The sequence below is a fragment of the Globicephala melas genome, chromosome 3 (genome assembly GCF_963455315.2).
Source record: "Globicephala melas chromosome 3, mGloMel1.2, whole genome shotgun sequence".
NCBI classification, from domain to species: domain Eukaryota; kingdom Metazoa; phylum Chordata; class Mammalia; order Artiodactyla; family Delphinidae; genus Globicephala; species Globicephala melas.
Window position 1 is genome coordinate 16,080,362 of NC_083316.1, and position 21,259 is coordinate 16,101,620.

At 34.1% G+C, this 21,259-nt stretch overlaps 1 protein-coding gene across 5 annotated transcripts in view; it reads right to left on the bottom strand.

The window, feature by feature from the left end:
* Positions 1-1,587: 1,587 nt before the first annotated feature.
* The window catches only part of CDH18 (cadherin 18), a 1,040,565-nt gene continuing 1,020,893 nt past the window's right edge, over positions 1,588-21,259 (bottom strand). For 3 of the 5 annotated variants that reach the window (XM_060295678.1, XM_060295679.1, XM_060295677.1), the window contains 2 exons: positions 19,299-19,550; positions 1,588-10,774 (listed from right to left, as the gene is read on the bottom strand). In XM_060295678.1, the coding sequence (XP_060151661.1) occupies positions 10,284-10,774; positions 19,299-19,550 (743 nt within the window). In that variant the 3' untranslated portion in view covers positions 1,588-10,283. The remainder of the gene's footprint in view (positions 10,775-19,298; positions 19,551-21,259) is intronic. The other 2 variants (XM_060295680.1, XM_030856604.2) reach the window with 2 other exon arrangements.

A 21,259-nucleotide genomic window follows, 5' to 3' on the forward strand; every position in this document is an offset into this window, starting at 1 on the left:
CTAATGGAAAAAGTAGACAACATGCAAGAAAAGAAGACTGATGTAAGCTGAGCGAGATATTATACAGATAATAAAGGAATACTGTAAACAGCTCAACAAATTAAATGAAATGAACAGTTCCTCAAAAGATATAAACTACTGAAACTGACACAAGGAGAAAGAAACAATTTTAATAGACATGTCTATTAAGAAATTTACCCTCCTGACCCATCCCTGTGTTTACCAACCAGAAAGCTCAAATAAGTTTGATATCCAGAGTTTTTATTGGGCCTCATTATGCAGGTACAATTGATTGAATTATTGTCTAAATGACTGTACTTCATTCTAGCCCCCGTCTACACCTCTGAGTTTGGGCTGAAATCACCTGGCTCAAAGATCCAACATTCAAATCACATAGTTGGTTTTCCTGGCATGGTCAGCTTTCACCCTTTACTCAACTTGAAACTATTGGGGATCCACCATAAGTTATCTCATTAGCATAAACTAAGGGATGATTTCAGGGGCCCACTATGAATAACAAAGACACTCCTATCACTCAGGACATGCTAAAGGTTTAGAAGCTTCATCCCAGGAACACAAGACAAAGATTAAACAAAGTCTTTATTATACAGCAGTACAAATAATTTCCACACCAAGACCAAGTGGAATTTATCATTATTTTCCAAAACTGTTTCAACATTTGGAAATCAATTAATGGAATCTTCCATATCAACAGGCTAAAGAAGAAAAGCCATGTACTCATATCAACTGATCTGGAAAAGCCTTTGACAAAATCTGGTACCCATGGTGACGGTTAAGGTTATGTGTCAAAGTTGAGGGTGTTTTTAGATGAGATTAACATTTAAATTGGTGAACTCTGAGCAAGCAGGTTTCCCTCCACAATCTAATTAGTTAAAGACGTGAGTAGAACAAAAAGACCAGCCTTCTAGAGCAAGCGTAGTTCTTCAGCAGAATGCCTTTGGACTTCAAGTGTGCCACCGCCTGGAGGGAGGGTGGGAGGGAGGGAGATGCAAGAGGGAAGAGATATGGGAACATATGTATATGTATAACTGATTCACTTTGTTATAAAGCAGAAACTAACACACCATTGTAAAGCAATTATACTCTAATAAAGATGTTAAAAAAAAAAAAAAAAGAAACCACTGGCAAAAAAGCAGTGATTGTGCCAGGGAGTAACACTCTAGGAACCTGTACAATTTCACCAACACAAACTTTTTTGTTTTTTGGTCCGTTGCTTTTTTTTTGGAACTTCTTCAACAGTCTTTTCTGTGTAAAGGCTGAATGAAAATTTGAGAGAACAATCCTTTAACTAACTGACAGAAAAATAAGTAGCTATGGATGTAGACTTCAAAGGGATTGATGAAGAGTTCTAGATGTCAAATTTGTTTGTTGAAACAAAATAAGATTTGGGAGAGAAAAAGGGAAAGTTGTGGAATTCTGTTATGTGTCTTATGCAGGGATTTCTACCCTGTCAGTAAACAAGGAGATTAGACTGACATTTAACAGAAGTGGGCTGGCATGTGATGGGGATATAGAGAAAAGAAGAAATTTTCTCAGAATGTATTCTTGTTTCCAATAAGACCTGTCTTAATTTTTTTTTTTTTTTTTTTTTTTGGCTACCCCATGTGGCATGTGGGATCTTAGTTCCCTGACCAGGGATGGAACCTGCATGCCCTGCAGTGGAAGCACGGAGTCTTAACCACTGGACTGCCAGGGAAGTCCAAGATCCGTCTTAATATTCTTAAATTACTGTGTGTTAATAAAATTTCACTGATGTCAATTTCCTCAAAAGGAAGTTTTGTTTTATGAAAACAAGTGTTTCTTTTCCTGTATGTGGAATATGAAGTTTTATTGTCTGGCAGGTGAAGGATTAGCCTCTGAGGAAATCATTTTTATTTTGTTCAATGTTTCCTAAAATAGGAACATTCTTCTTTGATTGAAATTGGAGAATAGATTCTCTTCTCTATTACAGATATAACTCTATCACAGTAAATAATGTTTCAATTAAAATTAACACCCTGGTATTTTAAGGTTGTGGATAAATTGGAGGAAAAAATGGAATTTGAAGGAAATGCCAGGTTTTCTTCTAGATCCTGCATCACGTCTATTCTATTTAAGAATTTCCAAGCACTACATGACACTTGTGTATTTATTATATTTTGGTGTTTATTAATTATTATATAATAATATGGTGTTATTATTCATGATAGAATCCCTGTAACACCACGCAAAGAGCTCTCAGATATCATAGAAGTGTGCTTCCTTAATAATGAAAAATGTTCTTCATGGCTATGCTAATGAGTTTTGTTTCTCTTGAATTTTCAGAGTTTTTATGAACCTCCATATAACCTTGCTCTAAACATTTCAATTCTATGTCTTCTTAAAAAATCAGAAAAATTCTTTTTAAAAAAGTTTTAAAATAATTATATCAACAAGAGAAACTGATTTTCATGAAAAAAAGATTCTGAAACACAGAAGAGTATTAAGTATAAGTTATAACACAATTCTAATTTATTAGTTTAATCTTATATTTAGACTTTTATGTACTAAAGTTATTAAAGGAAATCAAAGACACATAGTGAAATGAGATAGTAATTTCCTTTGTCCTCTGCATGGTGAAAAGAAGGATCAAATGGCTATAGTAGATGGTTCTATTCTTTGCCTGCTTGGGTGGGGAATACATCACCATGCTTAGTCTGTGTTGAAATTTTGCAAAGCCTTCATACCTGTAATTTATAGCCCAAGTCACAATTTTCTGAAGCCAGAAGATGGGGAAGGTTGAGGAACAGAAAAGAAACCATGATAATAAAAAAATAATTTGCCAAGAACTTTACTCATTTCTGTGTTTCAAACACAAGATTACATCTGGTATTCATATCAATTCTGTGAGGTAAATATAAAGATATTATTTCTACTTTAAATGGAAGGGGAATTTAAACAATGTTTAAAATGACATTTAAACTTATATAAGTAGTTGTAGTCATAGATTCCTGACATGTTCTCAATCCTGGACTCCAAGTCCTAAGGTTTTTGGTTGTTTTTTTTTTTTCCTTATTAATCTAAGTATAGATATATTCTGTTAATGTTTTCCAGTTTCATGTTTTAATTCAAAACATTGATTAGGAATCGAGAAAGCTGAGTTCTGATCTTTTTTTAAAAAAGTTATTTGTCCCAGTCAGGTCTTTCATTTCCCTGAATTATTCATTCATTCAAACTGAATCTGAGACAGCTAAGGATGGTAGGACAGCAAATATAAAACGGGGCAATGAAAGGAAATGACAAATGTCGGTAAGAGGCAGGGAAGGAATGTTAATCTTTCCATGCCTTGGAAATCATATTCTGAGGGGAATTTAGCAAAATTCAAATTAAAAGAAGCTTAAGCATCGTATCACAACATAAATGAGAAGATATGATTAAAACTAAATTTTCATGAAGTATTTTATTGATATGCTAACTTCCATTTATCATCATTGTGGAATCAATGAGAAATTATGTGCATCTGAAAAGAGAAAAATGTCACTTAGGTGATGAAATTTGGGAGACTTATTCAGTGTTAGTTTTTCTGAGAAAACAATTTTCTAATGTCTCTTTGAAGGAAAGGAAAGGGTATCCATAAAATTATACTGATTTTTTAAAAATTGTACTTTAAGCTTTTAAAACATGATACTAAAAATGCTTAAAAGGAGGAAAGCACTATTTCAATTTCATTTTTAATTACAATGGCTTATGAAAGGGATCGTCCAAGCCATCTGAAATATTTGAAACATATTTCATATGAACAAAAATGACTTCTCCCCCAACTATCTTTGGAAGACAGAAGACAGGATGACTTCCAGGAGATTGGAAATACACAGTGCTGACCGAAAGAGCTAAAAAAACCAAACCACATCATGGAAGGAAACAGGCTCACAGGAAAGTGACTGTCACAGAGTATTTTTCTGAATGCAATTTTCTTTTATAACTTTTTGGTGAGGAAGGGCATGATTAGTGACAGAGGGAGAGAAAATGTGATAAAAATCTAAACCTTGAAAACAACATGATAACTGCTTTCTATTTCTGAAAAACATTTTCTTGAATTCGTTCTGAAAAATACATGAGATATAGAAATTGCTCAAATATAGCTTTTCGAGGGTTGTTTTTTAAAAAAGCAAGTAAATGTGAAAAAAGAAAAAGTGAGAAACAAGATTTAAAAGTAGGAATTTGTAGGTTTAAGAAATCTACCTCTATCATTGCATCTTCATGTTTATGATAGTCACTTTTTGAAAACAAATCCAAATGCAAATTTTTTAATAAAACGAAACACTAGAGTATGAGACGTCTAGTGTCACAAACACTAAAGTTTGTGACTAATTAAAAATAACTGATTCAGTTTTAATAGGGCATCAATTTGGTCTTTGGTATTTGGTTATTATTTCTTTTTAGTCCAAAAATATTTTTATACCTAAAAAAATGATTATAGAAGATGGGCACATTTGTCCAGTTAAGAATAAATGTATATGAATAAATATTGTTCTTAAAAGTATCTCCTTTGCCCTCATTTAAATTTATTTTTATTAGGATGAATAAATTGATCAAATTAAATGACCCAACAATTAAACCCTGAAATGTAAATCACCTATGTCTTTTTGTTCATTTTTTACCTTCTTAAAATATATTCCTAAAATGGGTATTATCTTTTGGAAATAATTAAAATAATCTAATATTCCTTCTGGAGGCACAAATGACTGTAATATTTCTTTAAGATATCTTCACTGAATGATAGACATTAATGAAAGACTGAGTTTCTTAAAAGAGATGTCTGGCCATGGTCATTTTTCTGTTTAGGAGAAAAACAAACTCAGTGACATTGATTAAAGGATGAGTGCCATTGAATCACCTTAAATCTAAATCTAACTTCTCTTAACACCTTATGTTATCATTATTGCCTTGCATGAGTCCTCTATCCCATGTTGAATGATCTACTTTTGGACAATTGTTGAAACGGCTCCCTCTGCTTCACCCTCCCTCTGGACTTGTATTATTCCCCACATCCTGGGGAGTACCTCAAGCTTGCATACTACAGACACAGTTTTAATGTGACCCTAAAACCTTTTCTAGATATATCTGAGCCTATTTTAGAACACTTGCCACTTTTTGCTTTATATTATATTATCTATAGCTTTTTATATGTAGGTATTAGCTCTCAAGTGAGACTCTCATTTCATTGATGATAACACCTATCACCAAGACACTTTTTTTTTTACAGCCTTCACAGTGCCTGGAATAGTATCTTACATATGATGCATGTTTAGAAGAGCTTACTCAGTAAATCACAATGTTAGATTGTATGAATTCCTGTTTGAAACTAAGGCATTTGAAGTGGCACTTTGAAAATGGCAATAAATGTTTTAGAATAAGAATTTGGTGCATTATGACACAAGGAAAATTGCCTTGATAAAATCATTAGGGTGACACTAACTGTTATGGCCCATTTCTTTATTTCTGAAGGTAATATTGCTGGGCAATAAGACGAAATCATCAGATGAATCCACTTCCATCTGTAAATGACACATGACTTCCTCACAGAATATCATTTCAGGATTCTTTGAATTCCTATTTTCCCATTTATTTTCACCTAAGACTTTAAAAACAAATTATTACTAAAATAGGTTTGACGTCTCTGTAGAAGGGCAAAAATCTTTCAATTCAATAGACTCAGCAAAGAAGATAAATGTAATCATTCCTTACTAGCCTAAAAGCTTTTTTTATCAAACTTCAAATAAGAACACAACTTGTTTTTTTAATCTCTAATTAAAACAAAAACAAAACAAAACAAAACAAAAAATTCCTCACTACTTCTTTCATTGGTAGAAGCCAAAGGCAGAATATATCTTTTGACATGTTAAAAACTGTTGCTATTAATATTTTCATTTTAAAATTATGTATTTGGAATCTTTGAAAAAAGAGTGGGTTCTGTGCTAGTGTTATCTTCAAATGATTGTGAGCTACTTTTGACTGTGGGGTTTATGAGATTTCTAATTCTATATTACAAAAAAAATTTACCTTCTGCTGATGAGGTAGAATATAAAAGTTGAAGTGGTTTTGTTTCCTTCAGATAATATGTGATTTGCCTTTAATCCTAAAGGGTAAAAAAAAGAGAGGATTTGAGTCACATATCTACCAAGGACGGTTCTGAGATTTGTTCTATTCTTGAAATTGAAAGGCAAGTAAATTAATTGAATGTAACCATACCTTGAAGCTAAGTACAATTTGAGTTTGAAAAATGGTACTCTTGCCTCTTTCCAGAATGATCAGCTTTAGAGTTCTGCTTTGTTGAATAGCTGATCAAGCACTGCCCATACTAAAAAGCAGATGAAGCTTTTACCAAAAAATATTGGATCTATGCATGTTCCAGTGTACCTATTGGATCTATGCATGTTCCAGTGTTCCAGTGTACCTGGAACTTCTTGATGGCTGCTGACATGAATGAGTCTACCTGAATTTCTGTGTTTTCCCTATATATTCAGCTAAACCAAAAGGACAATGAATCAAAGTTATGGATGTAGGTTTGTAGGAACAAATAAAACAATGACTAATCGTTTATGTAAGGTTTCAACATTGCTGAAAATGGTGTATACTTAGTACATTGTCCTTCTTTGACCCAGACTTCTGACTACATTGCAGTACACTAAGAATCTAAGTCAAATCACTTTTTAGTATTTAATAGCCACACTGAGTTCATTAAATCATCGTTTCTAAAATTTTGATTTATCATTAATATTTTTTTCTGCTCTGTGAAACCAGCTTCAATCATGGACAGCACTGAAAGTTAGGCTGAGGCTAGACACAAAATAAAAGCCAAAAAGAATGTTCGTTAATTTCTTGCTGAATCTTCCATATGCTGGGTACTTAAATTTTGTATGCATCACATATTTGGATCATATCAATATCTAAGTCACTATTTTGAATACTTTTTACTCTCTAAATATTCTTCAAGAAGACATATGTGTGTGTATATGTCTGTATGGGTGTGTGGTTACATGAATGCCATTTCTCAGAATATTTTCCTTCTTATACCTGGTTATGGGAAAGTCATAACTTTGCATAGAGCCTTATCTTAGGGATAATTTCCTCTTCAATTTCCCCTTCAAATCTGTGTATGTACAGATTTATCATAGAAAGAATTTATGATGATAGGTCTTTAGTAATTTCTGCAAGACCTACGTCTGCACAAAGGTTATTTGGAATTTATAAATTCTATTAAGAAAGCCATTGGGTAAAAAAGTTATAACTGTTTGTATTTCCTCTAATTTAGCAGCTACCACATTGTATAAGGTCCGTCTGTGGAAAATTCTTCTCTTGGAAATAAGTAAATTGATTTCAAAGTTATATTTTTTCTGTAAATATCAACCAAGGCTTACAAAATGTGCTGAGACACATTAGCGATTCCATAGTGGAATCCATATGGAATCACATATTCCATAGCTGATTATCTGTGGCTAGAAAGGGTTCAGAGTATGTGCAAACTCTTTACCCACTAAACTCTTTGAGAATTAGCTTTTCACACTGATAAACTGAAGTTTTTAAAGCAAGGTATTGAATGTTAAATGACTTCAGTCCATTGGCAGAACATTTATATATCATTATTGGTTTTTTGACCCAAAGTAGCACATTAAAAAATATGAGACCCAGTCCATACTTATAATAATGATATAATTGCCTCATTTCAGAATTTATATAAAAATAATATTTGGAATGCTTTCCTTAACAAAATTCTCAAATAAATCAATATAGGAACATATTATTTCAATACTACAGAAGCTCCATTTTGCTTCTATATGAGATTTAATATCAGGGGCTTAGAAGCAATCCATTATCATTAAAATGTGTAATTAAAATCAGATGGATCTGGGGTGTTTTTTCCACAAAATCAGGGAAATGTTTCCATACTCAAAACCATGCAGAGGACCTTGGCTTTTATGTTTAAGTGGTTTGTACATGTATTCTCCTCTTTCAAGCCTTTACTTGTGAAGTTGCCAGATGAATATTAAAACAAAACAAAACAAAAGCTGTGAATAGTTTATCAAAAATCTAAATCGAAAAACCTACGGGACATCCAAAACCTGGTTTTCCTGGTCCTCTTTGCATAAGAAAGTCAAAGCACCAGCATCCACAGTCATTCTTCAAATGTGGATCCTTCTGTCAGGGTGAATGTAGCCCAACATTTGCATAATCAGAGTATGGGTCTCTAGAGGTTGTTCCCCAAAGCCCCTGTCTCTTTTGATTTAGCTTTATACTGGACTGCATACTATTATGATATAAAAAATGATAAAGCAGCATCTGGAAAGTTAAAATGTTGTTAAAAACTTAAATTACATTTTATTCCTCAGGCTTCAAACACAAATTGAGAAATATTCAAATTAAATTTACTTACTTCCCATACCTCAAAATTGAAAAATAATAGCACAGGGCAGTTGTGAACAGAGGCAAAATTCAAAATTTTGCACATCAGTAGAATCAGACAGAAAATGGCATATAACTTTTGAAGACTCTATAATATATTTAAAGAGCAAAGGCAAAACTTCCCCTTAAAATAAATCTTAATTTGAGGGTTTCAAAATTACAATTAATCTAAAATACATAAATGTGGTCATTTTTGGAGACTAGGATCATTACGCTATGAATTTTTATTTCACGACCAATATCAACAACAGAAAACTGTTATCTAAGCAATTTAGGGGGAAAATCCCAAGAAATTCTGAAAAAAAAATTAGCCTATTTGGGAAAATGTCAAAAGAATTAACCTTTCACATTATATTTCCAGTTAGCAGTTAATTCACTGTTGAAGGTTTCATGAAATTATCCCATGGTAATTTAGTATTTTATTCAAAATATATGTAACTCTATAATTATGAACTAATGGAATTAGAAAATGATAGTGTCTGCCAGCCTTTACATAACAGAACACTTTGCAGTTGGCAAAACATTTTTACAGATGATTATTGATCTTCACATAACCCTGTAAGTTAAGCAGGGAAATCTTTGCCATCTCTATTTTGTAGTTTGGGACTCTGACTTTAAGAGACGTGTCTGAGAATAATAAGTGGGAACCTCCTATTTTTTTGCTCCAAGCCCTACACATTTTCTGTGGGTCTCAAACATGAAGGGCTAATCAATCAGTGAGATGGGGAAAGTCTGAGCTTCTGTGAGGAATAAAGACAAGTCAATCATAAGTTTACGAAGTTTATGTAAGTTGGAGGATAGTCTTTTCAGACTACATAGTTATCATATGAGGTTCATTTTTTTTTAAATGACTGCCATGTTAAAAATAAGCAAATTAGACAAGTATAAACCAATCATCAAATATTTGACAACCAATTTTAGGTACAGGAATAATCAGAATTGTTGACGTAAATGCACTAAAACAAATGGGGGAAAAAAGTATAGATTTCCTCAATGTTTTGTACAGGATAAGGTTTGTAGGTTTTTTTGTATTTTTTTAAATTAAATCTTTCCCTGACATAGATGATCTGAGTATATCTTAAAACATTCATTCTATCCACTTAAAAAAGGGGGTTCTCCTGTTAAAATAAAGGGGGACAGGCAGGACAGAGACAGTAGTCTCCGTGATTCAGAGCAGTGCACAACTGGTGCACAGAAGTTGCATACATCATAGTGCAAGCAGCAAATCCCCATGCTCCATCAATTTCATATGGAGAAAAGAAGTGGGGAGGGCAAAGGAAAAAGATACATACAAGTCCATGACAGAGTGGCCTGGTATATTGGAAATATCTCGTGTCATTTCAACACGAGACAAAGCTAATGAGATGTGTCACAAAAACAGGGTGTGGGTCTCAAGAGTCCACCAGAAATAGTGGAAGAAGAGGTTGTGACTAACTTCACCAGTTTCATTTTACAGTGTACCACCCCTAGAAATCAGTCATAAGTGATTTGGAAACTTTTTGTTCAGTTTTCCTTTTGAAAAGAAATCACAAAATATTGAAACAAATATCATTGTTTGGCTTAATTCAGGAATTCTTCATTAAACAGTACACAGACTTTATTGAGCAATTGAAAATATACACAAGGAACAATAGCTTTTTCTCTGTATTTTTTTTTTAATTTGACTTTCTTCCGATTAAATAACCCAGTTTCGATCATGAAAAGGGCACTTGTTTCTACAGTAGCTGTGCTCTGCTTGCTTAGTTCCTAGTACTGTTTCCAAGCTTCTTCCTTGCCATTGCTGAAGTTATATCTCCACTTGCTCAGGAAGCGAATTCTAGAAGGTTGCAAGAATTGACCCCCTAAGTTGTTCTTTCAGATTCTATTTCTCCATAGAGTTCAGCTAACTTTTTAAACTCGGGTCCCCAGTCTCCAAGGTACTGATAATCCTGGTCTGATTGTGTGGTTGCTGAATCCAGCGAGCTGATGGACCCAGCTTCTGATCTCTGACCCTCATAGGCGTAAGTCTGCAGAGAGTCATAAGGCGGGACGCTGGGGTCTAGGTCGGCTTCAGCCAGTCTTTGCTTAATAAACTCCTGAACATCTATACTTTCCAGGGTGGAAAACGTCTGGTGCCTGGGGGTGAGTTTCATTTCCGGTCTGATATCTCTCCGGTGCTTGAGCTCCTCGGCAGCAGACGGATTCCTCAAGGCTGTGATGTCAAAGGCCTCGGTGTCTTCCTCGCCGCCCCCCTCGTCATCATAGGTTACCACGTTCTCCCGCACGTCCTCCTCTGAAATGATCAGGGGCTCTTTTTTGCTGCGTCTCAGGGTGATGAAAAGTACTACAATTGCTAAGGAAAAATGGAAAGAGGATGAAGGGTTAGAAAAAGAAGGACATTCTTGGAGATTGGACATCAGCAATTCCCAGCCACTATCATCAGCTACATTCCATTTAGGCTTACATTGTAACACAGCCCTGATCTCTGCACTCTGTGAATACCACCACAAGAGATTTTAACATCTTGAAGAATGTAGAAAATGACTATCTATCTCTACAAAACATTGGGAATCGCTGATCTTCTGGAGAACTCTGTGATATTCTCATTTGCCAGGCTATGGCTTCAGGATTCGTGACCAGTGATGAAGTCTAATCGTTCAGTCAGGGAAACAGATGATGGAAAAGCAATATGAAATTTTGACTGGAAAAATAATTCTGTGTGGGAGTCAATCTATAGATACTTATCCTTCTAAGGAGTACACTAAAGGCAGGATATTTTAAGTTTTTGTAAAATAGGAAGAAGGAGACCCTATAATTAACTCTTTCCTTTTGATGCTTTGTAGAAAATCAAAGCAGGAATATTTTACATGGTACACCTTGTTTGTTCATTATCCTTTAGAATAATATTATCAGGCATTAATTATTGCACTTATCTATCAAGCTGCAAAAGATGTTATTTTTTTAAAATTAATTTATTTATTTTTGCTGTGTTGGGTCTTCGTTTCTGTGCAAGGGCTCTCCCTAGTTGTGGCAAACGGGGGCCATTCTTCATCGGGGTGCGCGGACCTCTCACTATCGAGGCCTCTCTTGTTGCAGAGCACAGGATCCAGAAGTGCAGGTTCATTAGTTGTGGCTCACGGGCCTAGTTGCTCCGTGGCATGTGGGATCCTTCCAGACCAGGGCTCGAACCCGTGTCCCCTGCATTAGCAGGCAGACTCTCAACCACTGTTCCACCAGGGAAGCCCCCAAGATGTTATTTTATTTGTACATAATTTAGGTTTCATAGGAATTTTTTTGTTTACACAATGCTCTTTACATAACTTTTTAACTTAATCCTCAAAGCAGAGCTGGGGATTTCCTCATTTTTAAAATGAGGAAACTGAGACTCAGGAGAGATTACATGAGTAAATGCCATGTAACTGTAAGACCACACAAATGGCAGGTGGAAAACCTTGGGCTGTAGTTTATGACTTTTCACACCAAAGATGATGATGTTTCCATTACCATATTAAACTTCATTATTTTAAAAATATAGAACAAGGAACTGAGTGACCTGTTGGCCGTGTGTCTTAGGGCAACTTAGCCAAAAGCAGTGAATAGGTTCTTATTATCAATAATGTTGTAGCCGTTGAATAAATTAATAGAAATAGGTCTTGGGTATTTTGCGTTGGTGGTTTTTCAATAGTTTCAGATTACTCTATTTGATGGTATTAAACCATTACTAAATAGAAAGATATTTCTACTTTATGTCATTAGGCCCAATACCCTTTACTTCATCTCTACAGACTGTTTGCTTCTTGGTTAGCTGATAATTTAGGCTTTATGATAACAATTATAAGGTTCACTAGTATTTAAAACATTCCTTATAATATAATAATCAGAGAGGTATATTCAAATGGAATGTAGGGTTGTTAGATTTAGCAAATAATGCAGGACACTTAATTAAATGTAAATTTGATATGAATAACAACAGAAAAAATATATGTATTATATATGTATAATATGAGATGAAACACAACAAAAATACATGCATAATATATGTATTCGTACATATTACATACTATATATAATGTGTGTATGTATACACATACATATATATGTGTAATATACAATTAAGTATGTCTCATGCAATGTGCAAATATTTTATGAACACATTAAGTATATATATTAGATATTTGTCCCAATATTATGTATAGGACATATTTATGCTATACGTATTATAGCATAAGTGTGTATATATATACATCTCAAAAGTATATTATAGCTTATACATATATATAGCTTAAGTGTGTCCCATGTAATATATCTGTAGGTGTATGTCTATACATACACACACACAGAAACTCCTACAGATATATATGTTTTATACAAAACTCACATTTCTATACTGTATTTTGTCTATTTATTTATGTCTGTAAACTGTATTTTACCTGGAAATACTGATTATGTGTAAGCTTTAACAAATGGTCAGAAAGCAAGCGAACACCGGGTTACCTATTCTCTGATAAAGAACATACCTGACACTTTCGAATCCACCCTTTTACCCTTCCCCTCTAAAAAATAACTTCTTTTTCTTTTATTGTTTCCTTGCTTCTCTTTATAGTTTAACCCCTTTTTATGTATACCCATAAACAATACAGATAAGCTTTGCCTGTATTTGAACTAGATATCATAGTGTATATGTGATTTTAAGACTTGAAAATGTAGAGAGAAAGAGGAATAGATATTCAAGCCAGAAGTGGAAAGGATAATTATGAGAGGGAAATCTACCATATGTGGAAAGAGGTGGTCACAGTGTACTGGGAAGAAGCTAATTTTGCATACAAGAGGCAAGTGGGAACCTGTGGGAATAAAGAAAAAAGAGACAAAACATCTTTAGGGAGGGTCAGGGAATCATCTGGAAAAGTATGGAATAAGAGGATACTGCCTAAGTAATGGGGAAATGCAATAGGGAGATTATAGTAGACATGGGGAATTAGTGAGTCACTGTGTTGGAAAGGGAGTGATTACAGAAAAAGCAGAAAATGAAATGCTGATGCTGCATGTGGCTCTGCTTCATAAATGCTCTGCTACAGAATACAGTAGTTTCCCATTCACGTTGCTTATACTTTCTTTTTGGGAAAAAGAAACAAACAAACAACAACAAAGAAACATTTCACTGAATGCCATCAATATGCATTTAATACCTCACTGTTTATTTTAGTGTAAATCCAGCCTACAGCTTTCTAATTCAGTGGCCCAAGCAGTATCCTCAAATAATGTACTCCATTCTACCCAGAGGTTTATATTTATCATCCACTATATACTTCTGCTCATCTTTATGATTAACTGAGGAGGCTGTTCTAGATCAAAACATCTATTTCTACAGACTGCCTAATTTATTGTAGTAAAATTTCTTACTTTTGTCAATAAATTATTTTCCTTATGTTGAAATGGTTGGTAGTTAATGCCAAGGGACTTTATGTGCATGTATAACAGGAAGAATGTGATCAATACTATTATCGAAGTATGGAGGTAATTTATATCCTTCACCAATATCAGTATCATATTTGCCTAATGAAACATAGTGGATTATGCTGGGTTTATTATTATGATAGCTTTTATTTGTTTATTTCCCCGAATTTAAGAAAATATTCCTGATATATATGTGTTGATTCAAAATATAGATACTAGGTAAGTTTGAATTTAGAGTTTTACATCTTTCTCTTTTTCTAGACAAAGAGAGTTACTTGTCAGTGACAAATGATTCCTAGATTTGTTACATAACTATTTATTATAAAGATCAATTTATAAATAGCCGTACAATCTGGGACACTTTTTAAGGGTGGAAGGGGATTTCGTTTATAATTACATCAGGACATCAGGACAAATACAGACATATGGTCCCTTTAGTCAAAGGCAAATTCAAATCAATTCAGAGAAGAATGTGGAAGCATGAATGAGAAGGTACACTCCTAATGAATTTCTTTACAATCATGTTTGTTCAGTAGAGGTTTCTGGAGCAAATGGCACACAGCAGATACTCTGTAAACAATTCTTATGTGGATGAACAAAAGAATAATCTCTGTGAGAGTGATAATGTGGCACTGGGTTAAGTGAATCTTCATAATAATAGTCTCACTAGGAAATAGTAATAGTCTCACTAGGAAAATAATTTTTAAATATTTTTAAAAATCAACTTACTGCTCCTAATAATACCAAACACCTAATTTTGCTTGAGAATAATTTTAAAGTTTGAAAAACAAATTAAATGTTTCCCCCAAAATCCCAAGGCCAAATTTATTTGAAGAGAATAAATGAAGATAATAATCATACATATAAATTTGAGAATTAAATCCCTATTTACGAACTGGCAGGCAAATAAGCATATTCAAATGAGTCTCCCACAGTATATCAAACCATACATGTATAACAGGGTAGTACTTCTTTCAGTGGTTCATCTGGGAAAATATAATATGATAGAGCCATGGTGTTATTAAAAAAAAAGAGAGAGAGAGAGAGAGAGAGGGGTACAGAGCTTGTCCTTTGTTCAAAATTATATTATAAATGATTTCTGATATTTTCAAGTTTGATTACATAGTCTGGAATAAAATGAATTAATTGTAGTATTTTTGAGATGTCTTTATTCTAATGAATATTTTATTCTTGGTTAGTATATGTCTTTTTCTTCTCTTTAAGTCTGGCCAGGATTTTAAACCCAAGTGCTTCTTTTTATATAAGAAAATTATAATGAATTTATTGTGTCAGTAATTTATTCTATTCATAAAGGAATTCAAATTTGTGGAAACAGTTTTCTCTTTGTTTTCTCCTATATTATATTTACTTACTTATATTATCATTCCAGTGCTTAGAGTACTAAGGGGCTTTGAGTTTTCATAACTAAAACTGACATACAACTTGCATTTGAATACATTATGTACTGACTCCTAACATACTCCCCCAAACTACTTTTCATAGCAGATTTGTTTACCCCTAAATATCACTTGATTCTTTTTTCATACCATCATATGTGAGTACTAAACTTGGTAGAATGAGGTGGCCCAAGTCAGGGAGATGATTTTGATTAGTTTCTGTAGCCATAATTGGTAATGACACTTCTCATTGAAACAATTTTTCAAACTCAGGGGAGCCCACAAGGTCATTTAAAATAGCTTTCATGGCAAGCAGGTTGGCAGTTATCTTCTCATCAATTCCACCTCCTCTCCTAGTTCCTCACTCTCCTCCCACCACACCCACCTTGATCCCCATTTATGATGAAATTTACATCCAAGAATAGGAGCAAACTATGTGGTGGATTCATCTAGGTCAGCAGATCATATGTGATGCATGGACTACAAAGATAGCCTTCCAGAGGTCTGATGCAGATCCTGATTCAATCATCTCTTGCACTGGTTCACTCTACCAACAGTTCCGGTCCCTCTGACAAGTAATAGGGTGGGTTGGGAAAGAAATGTCAGATCCCTGGGAGGGAAAGAGGACTCTGACAATCCCCTCCTCTGGCACCAAACTCTGATTGCATTATGATGGCTCACTCTAAATTCTTTTCTATCCATTCCTTGAAATGGATCTGAAAAGGTAATCCTGACAAAACATAACTCAACTCACAAGGTTTACATTTACCATTTAAAGTTAGGCCCTTTGGTTTTCAAGCACCCCATCTTCTGGTAATCAATATATACATAGATGGAGTCTGACCAAACTGTAAAATGTTGAATCATATTTAACCTATAATAAAACATAAATGAGCGCCACAGAAGTTTGCAGATGACTCTAAGGTCATTCTAGTTGAAACTTTATTTTCATAGATTCAGAAATAGAAGAAAGAGACTTCATGGGTCCTGAGATCACACAGTTAATTAGTGGCAAAACTGGGGCTGAGTTTCCACAATCACAGTCATGTTCACAAACAGCTACTAAGTAAAACATTTTTCAGTATTAAAAGATTAACTTAACTTCATGATTTATTTAGCTGTTGAGGTTGAATGCTATTTCAGAATTACAAGTTCTAAAAGTATTGCTACCTCTGATGTTGTTGATATTTTCCTTGAAACCTATGAGCTCACACATTAACCAACAATATTTCAAAACTGCAGATGACTCCATCCAAGTCTGTGGGTCAGATATTTTCTGAATAACGATATAAACCCTTAAAATGCCATGAAAAATATAAATTACATTATAAATAGTGATTGTTTAAATCTAAGCTTAAGAAATTCTGCAACCTTTGGATAAAACTGTAAAGACACATTTGAGTTTCAATAAAAATTGAAAGAGCAAACATATCAAATAGAAACTTTGTTTCATTAGCCCTGAGGTACAGCATAAAATATAGAAATGTTCTCTTATTTACCCCAAAGGGAAAACATTTTCATAAAGTCAATTAAAGGGATGTATTGTTTCATGAAATAATAAAATGTTATTTTATATAGTACACCTGAATGTACCTTATATTGACATCTTTCAATTTTAAAGATTTTTAATGTTAGTATGCAAAAATAATTTTATGATGATAAATGAAAACAAAAGCCAAAGGTAACATGCCTCCACCAGTTGAAATATCTTTCAGAATAAGGCCTCTGGAGGAACTTATAGTAATGTCAGAGTGTTTGTTTTTGTTTTAATGGAAGTAAAATTGACTTATGAAAGGTCACTGAGTTCTATTCTTTTCAGTTTCAGTTAGGAACCCTAGAGGGTTCAATATTTATAGTTGTTTATTCTTCGGGGTTTTGTTCTTGTTTTGTTTTCCTTTTTGGTTTGTGATATTTTGATTTTCAGTTTCAAAGACATAAAAGGTAATTTGTTAATTTCTAAAGAAAATAGCAGTTAAAATATATATAAATAATCAATATATAAATTAATAAAATCAAGAAAGCCTGATTTTCCCAGATACCATCTCTACCACACTTCTGCAAAAGACTGTACTGCAGTGAAATAGTTTTTGTTATGGTGAATCAAACCTCCACACTCCAAGTTGCTAAGTGCAATTGATACTTTTTGCTACTCAATTTATTTAACTTTTGGGCAGCTTTGAACACTGTTGAATGCTCTGTCCTCCTTGATGCACTTACTTTCTTTGTTTCAGGATATTATACCTTACTAATTTTGTTCCTTGTTCTGTGATTTTTCCTTTGCTCTATGCTACCGCATCCTTCTTGATTTAAAGATCACACTGGAGTTTATCACAGCTCAGTCCTAGTCTATCCTCTCTCTCTTTATAGACTCTTGCTGTGGTAACATCAACAAAATGCATTTCTGGTGTCCCCCAACCCAGGGAAGATCAGGGCCCATATTCAGCAAGAGATGAAAAGTCTTCTTTGATACTGTTCTAACTCAGTCTCATATCCAGTTTATCCAAGATCACTTTTTTTTTTTTTTTTTAATTTTTGGCTACTTTACTTTTAGCCCTTGGAAACTTGTTCCAAGAAAAGACACCATGTCATAAACATTAAGTAATTGTTCACTGACCTGAAATAATTAACACTGCAGTTTTCACATGGAATCTCAGGTACTTCCAATAAGCATTCAGTAAAGATTTTGGTAAATATTTCCATCCTGTGATTTGCAGCCTATTACCCAAGATCACTTTTGATTTCACCTAAGACATCTTGGTACTATCAATCTTTCTTCAGCTCCATTTTAAGTATACTGGTCCAAATTATGCTATATCTGAGTGAGACAAATGTGTCATATTTCTAGTCAGTTTGCCTACCTGCTCTCTTTACCAGCATGAGATCTGTTCTCCACTTCATTCATAATCATCTTTGTTCAACATGCAAATTTTATGATGGGACGCGCCTACTTTCAACTTCTCCTCAAACTCCTGGAACAAAGCCCACTATTTTTGCCATTTTACCCCAACCTGCCTCAATCCTGCCTAAACATCCTTTCTACTCAATCTTATTCCGCCTTGATCTCCACTCCTCTGTACGGGTAATTTGTCTTCTAACCCAGGAACAAAACAAAGGATATTCCTTGCAAAAATATCTGTGTCTCAAAGTACATAGTTTGTTTGTTTTCCTTATGTATGCACAGTAGCAAGAAAAGAACAAAAGATAAGGCTCCTAAGAGAAAACTAGAGGGAGAGGACACACTGGAAAATATATATATGTACCCATTTTAAACTATAAAGCAAAAGATTATTTACATCTGCCTTTCCTATAAAAAAATCTGGATTTCCTTTCTTGTTTTGTATAGCAATTCTAAAGAGATTATAGTAATATTAGTTTCAAATGCAGTTGTGATAAGATTCCAACTATTAAAAAGATAACATAAAATTAGAGAAAGTACTTTATTTTCTATTAAAATAAAATGTAATGCAAAAAATAATCTAAAAAATGTATTAGTTTTAATTTAATAAAATTTGATATATCTGAGGAAAAAATTATTTTATATTTAAGCCTTTAAACTTCAGCTAAGATTGATGATAAACTCATTTTAGACTGATAGAAATTCTACAAGAAATTTATTCCTTTTATTTGGTGGTTAGATTCATTTGCAGAGTAATGTCACCTATGTTCTTTGAAATAAATTGTAAATGCCCTTTCAATAGGAAATTTAGAATATTTAATATCAATTCTTTCTAAAATAGGTCCTTTCCAAAAAGATTTCTCCTATTGTATCCCTTCTTTTAATATTTCAACTCTTTCATCACATTTGAACCAAATCATTTCCAGATTAACTATGGTATTGAGAAAGTTAATTAAAGGAAACAGTCATGTCTTGTTATCACGTAAAGCACTATACTAATTCCAAAGTTTTGTCAAAATGACTCTCTCTCTCTCTCTCTCTCTCTCTGTCTCTTTTGCTCTCTTTTCTAACGCGCCATTGTAGGGTACACTCAGAATCGTCATCACACATTAAGATTTAGAATGACTTACCTAGGAGAATGACAACACAGAGTAGAATAGCGATTAAGGCTCCTGTACTCAAGCCAGCCGAGGACAGGAGGGCTTCTGCACGGCAGGTCCGCACGCGCCCGTCTCTCTCGCACGCACAAACCCTGATGGTGAGGGTACTGCTGCTGCTGAGAGAGGGGATTCCACCGTCAGAGATCATAATGGGGAGGTAATACACATCCTGAATAGTTCGACTAAATCTCCTCCGCCTTGTCAGAATGCTGGCTGTGTTATCTATGACAGACATAAGCAGAACAACATGGACTTAGTAAAGCCGCCATTAAAGATTCACAGTTCCTTTAATGGATAAAATGGGCATGTGCGATTTCTTTTCCGTTTATGAAATGGATAAAGGAACGTGAAGGGGAGATTATTAACCAGGGACTAAAACTCATTCTCAAATGGAGAAACATATGTGAAAAGTTAATAAGGCCTGGACTGAAGGGGAGGGGAAATAGTGGATGACAGAGGAGGAAGGAAGCGGTAAGCATTTGGGGCATGGGCATAATAGCCAAAGGATTGAAAAGGATACATGGATACCAGACTTCGGGGTGAGCCAGTGGTTCCTACCACAAACCTGGTGACTCTGAATATAAGTGATAGAAATAGACAGCTATATTTTTAGTGAACTTTGGGTGAGGTTAATGTACCAAAATGTTTAAGAATCATTGGTACAGATAATGTATTTATGGAGACACCAGATCAATTGATAAACTATTTTAAACTTGTGATTTGAAGCACTCTTGTTATAGTGGGCACACCAAGGGTAAGTTAATAATGAATAAAATAGTTAATTTCATTTTTTATGTGCTTTAAAAATACTATGTACTATAGTAAATGATTGCATGAGGTATTTTGATCAGTCCACACAACCGTATAAGGGAGAGGATGTTAAATTCCTTACATTTTAGGGAAAATCATTTTTATTAGGAATAATAATTTTAAAATAAATAACCTCAGTCCCAGAGGATAAATTGCCTCAAATCACAGAGCTAGTGAATAATCAAGCTATAACCCAAATACATTCTAGAACCCTGCTCAAAACCAGGATGTCATACTGCTTCTACTCCACCAGTTCACTTCCAATTGGTATTGATGCCTCAGGTGCACATAGGAAAAGTTTATCTTAGCATTGTTAGTCCCCCTTCCGTGACTGTTAGCTAAAGGACCCTTTTGGTGCACACTTGGATGTGCTGCTCAGAACCTCTGCATGAAGTGACTTGTTGCCTGAACTGTAGATTGCGACCTGGCCCAAGGTTACACTTTTCTGGAGCAACACATAGCCAATGACTTATTGCTGCAAGGTTATAAATGTCAAGCCATTTCTGCTGAATGCAGAAAATACTGAAGGGCAAGTTTAGTTCCAGAGCTTTCCCATGGGGTCAGCCATGGACACATTCAAATTGCATGGCAGCTTAATTGCTCACTCTGTCTTTCTTTCTTCCACTTCCATTGTGGTCCACAGATGTCGATTATGAGAGCACACTCCAATAAATATCCTGCCCCCTAAACTCCAATCCAGAGCCTGCTTACCTGATCACCCAACCGGTGACTACACATCTGAGTTAATTACTTTTCACTAAAAAGTCAGTAAATCATTAGACAATTACTTTTAGGGATTCTTTTTTTCCTATCAATTTCTCTTATTCTGAAAATTGGAATTTTTAAAATTATGAGTATGTTTATGATAGTCATGATACAATACCCTACAGCTATATTCTCTTGGTTGTACATTGCCAAACTAATGCAATAGAAAGATAATGAATATTTCAAATATTCAATATAACGCAGGTAATAAAACATGAATAATACACATTATATAAGTAAATTAAAATTATATACACACATATATGCACATATATATGTATAAGTTGTTGAAGATTTGTTATAGAACATAAATAAATAATCTAATAAGTTATTTAAAATATTTTCTCACCTGGAAG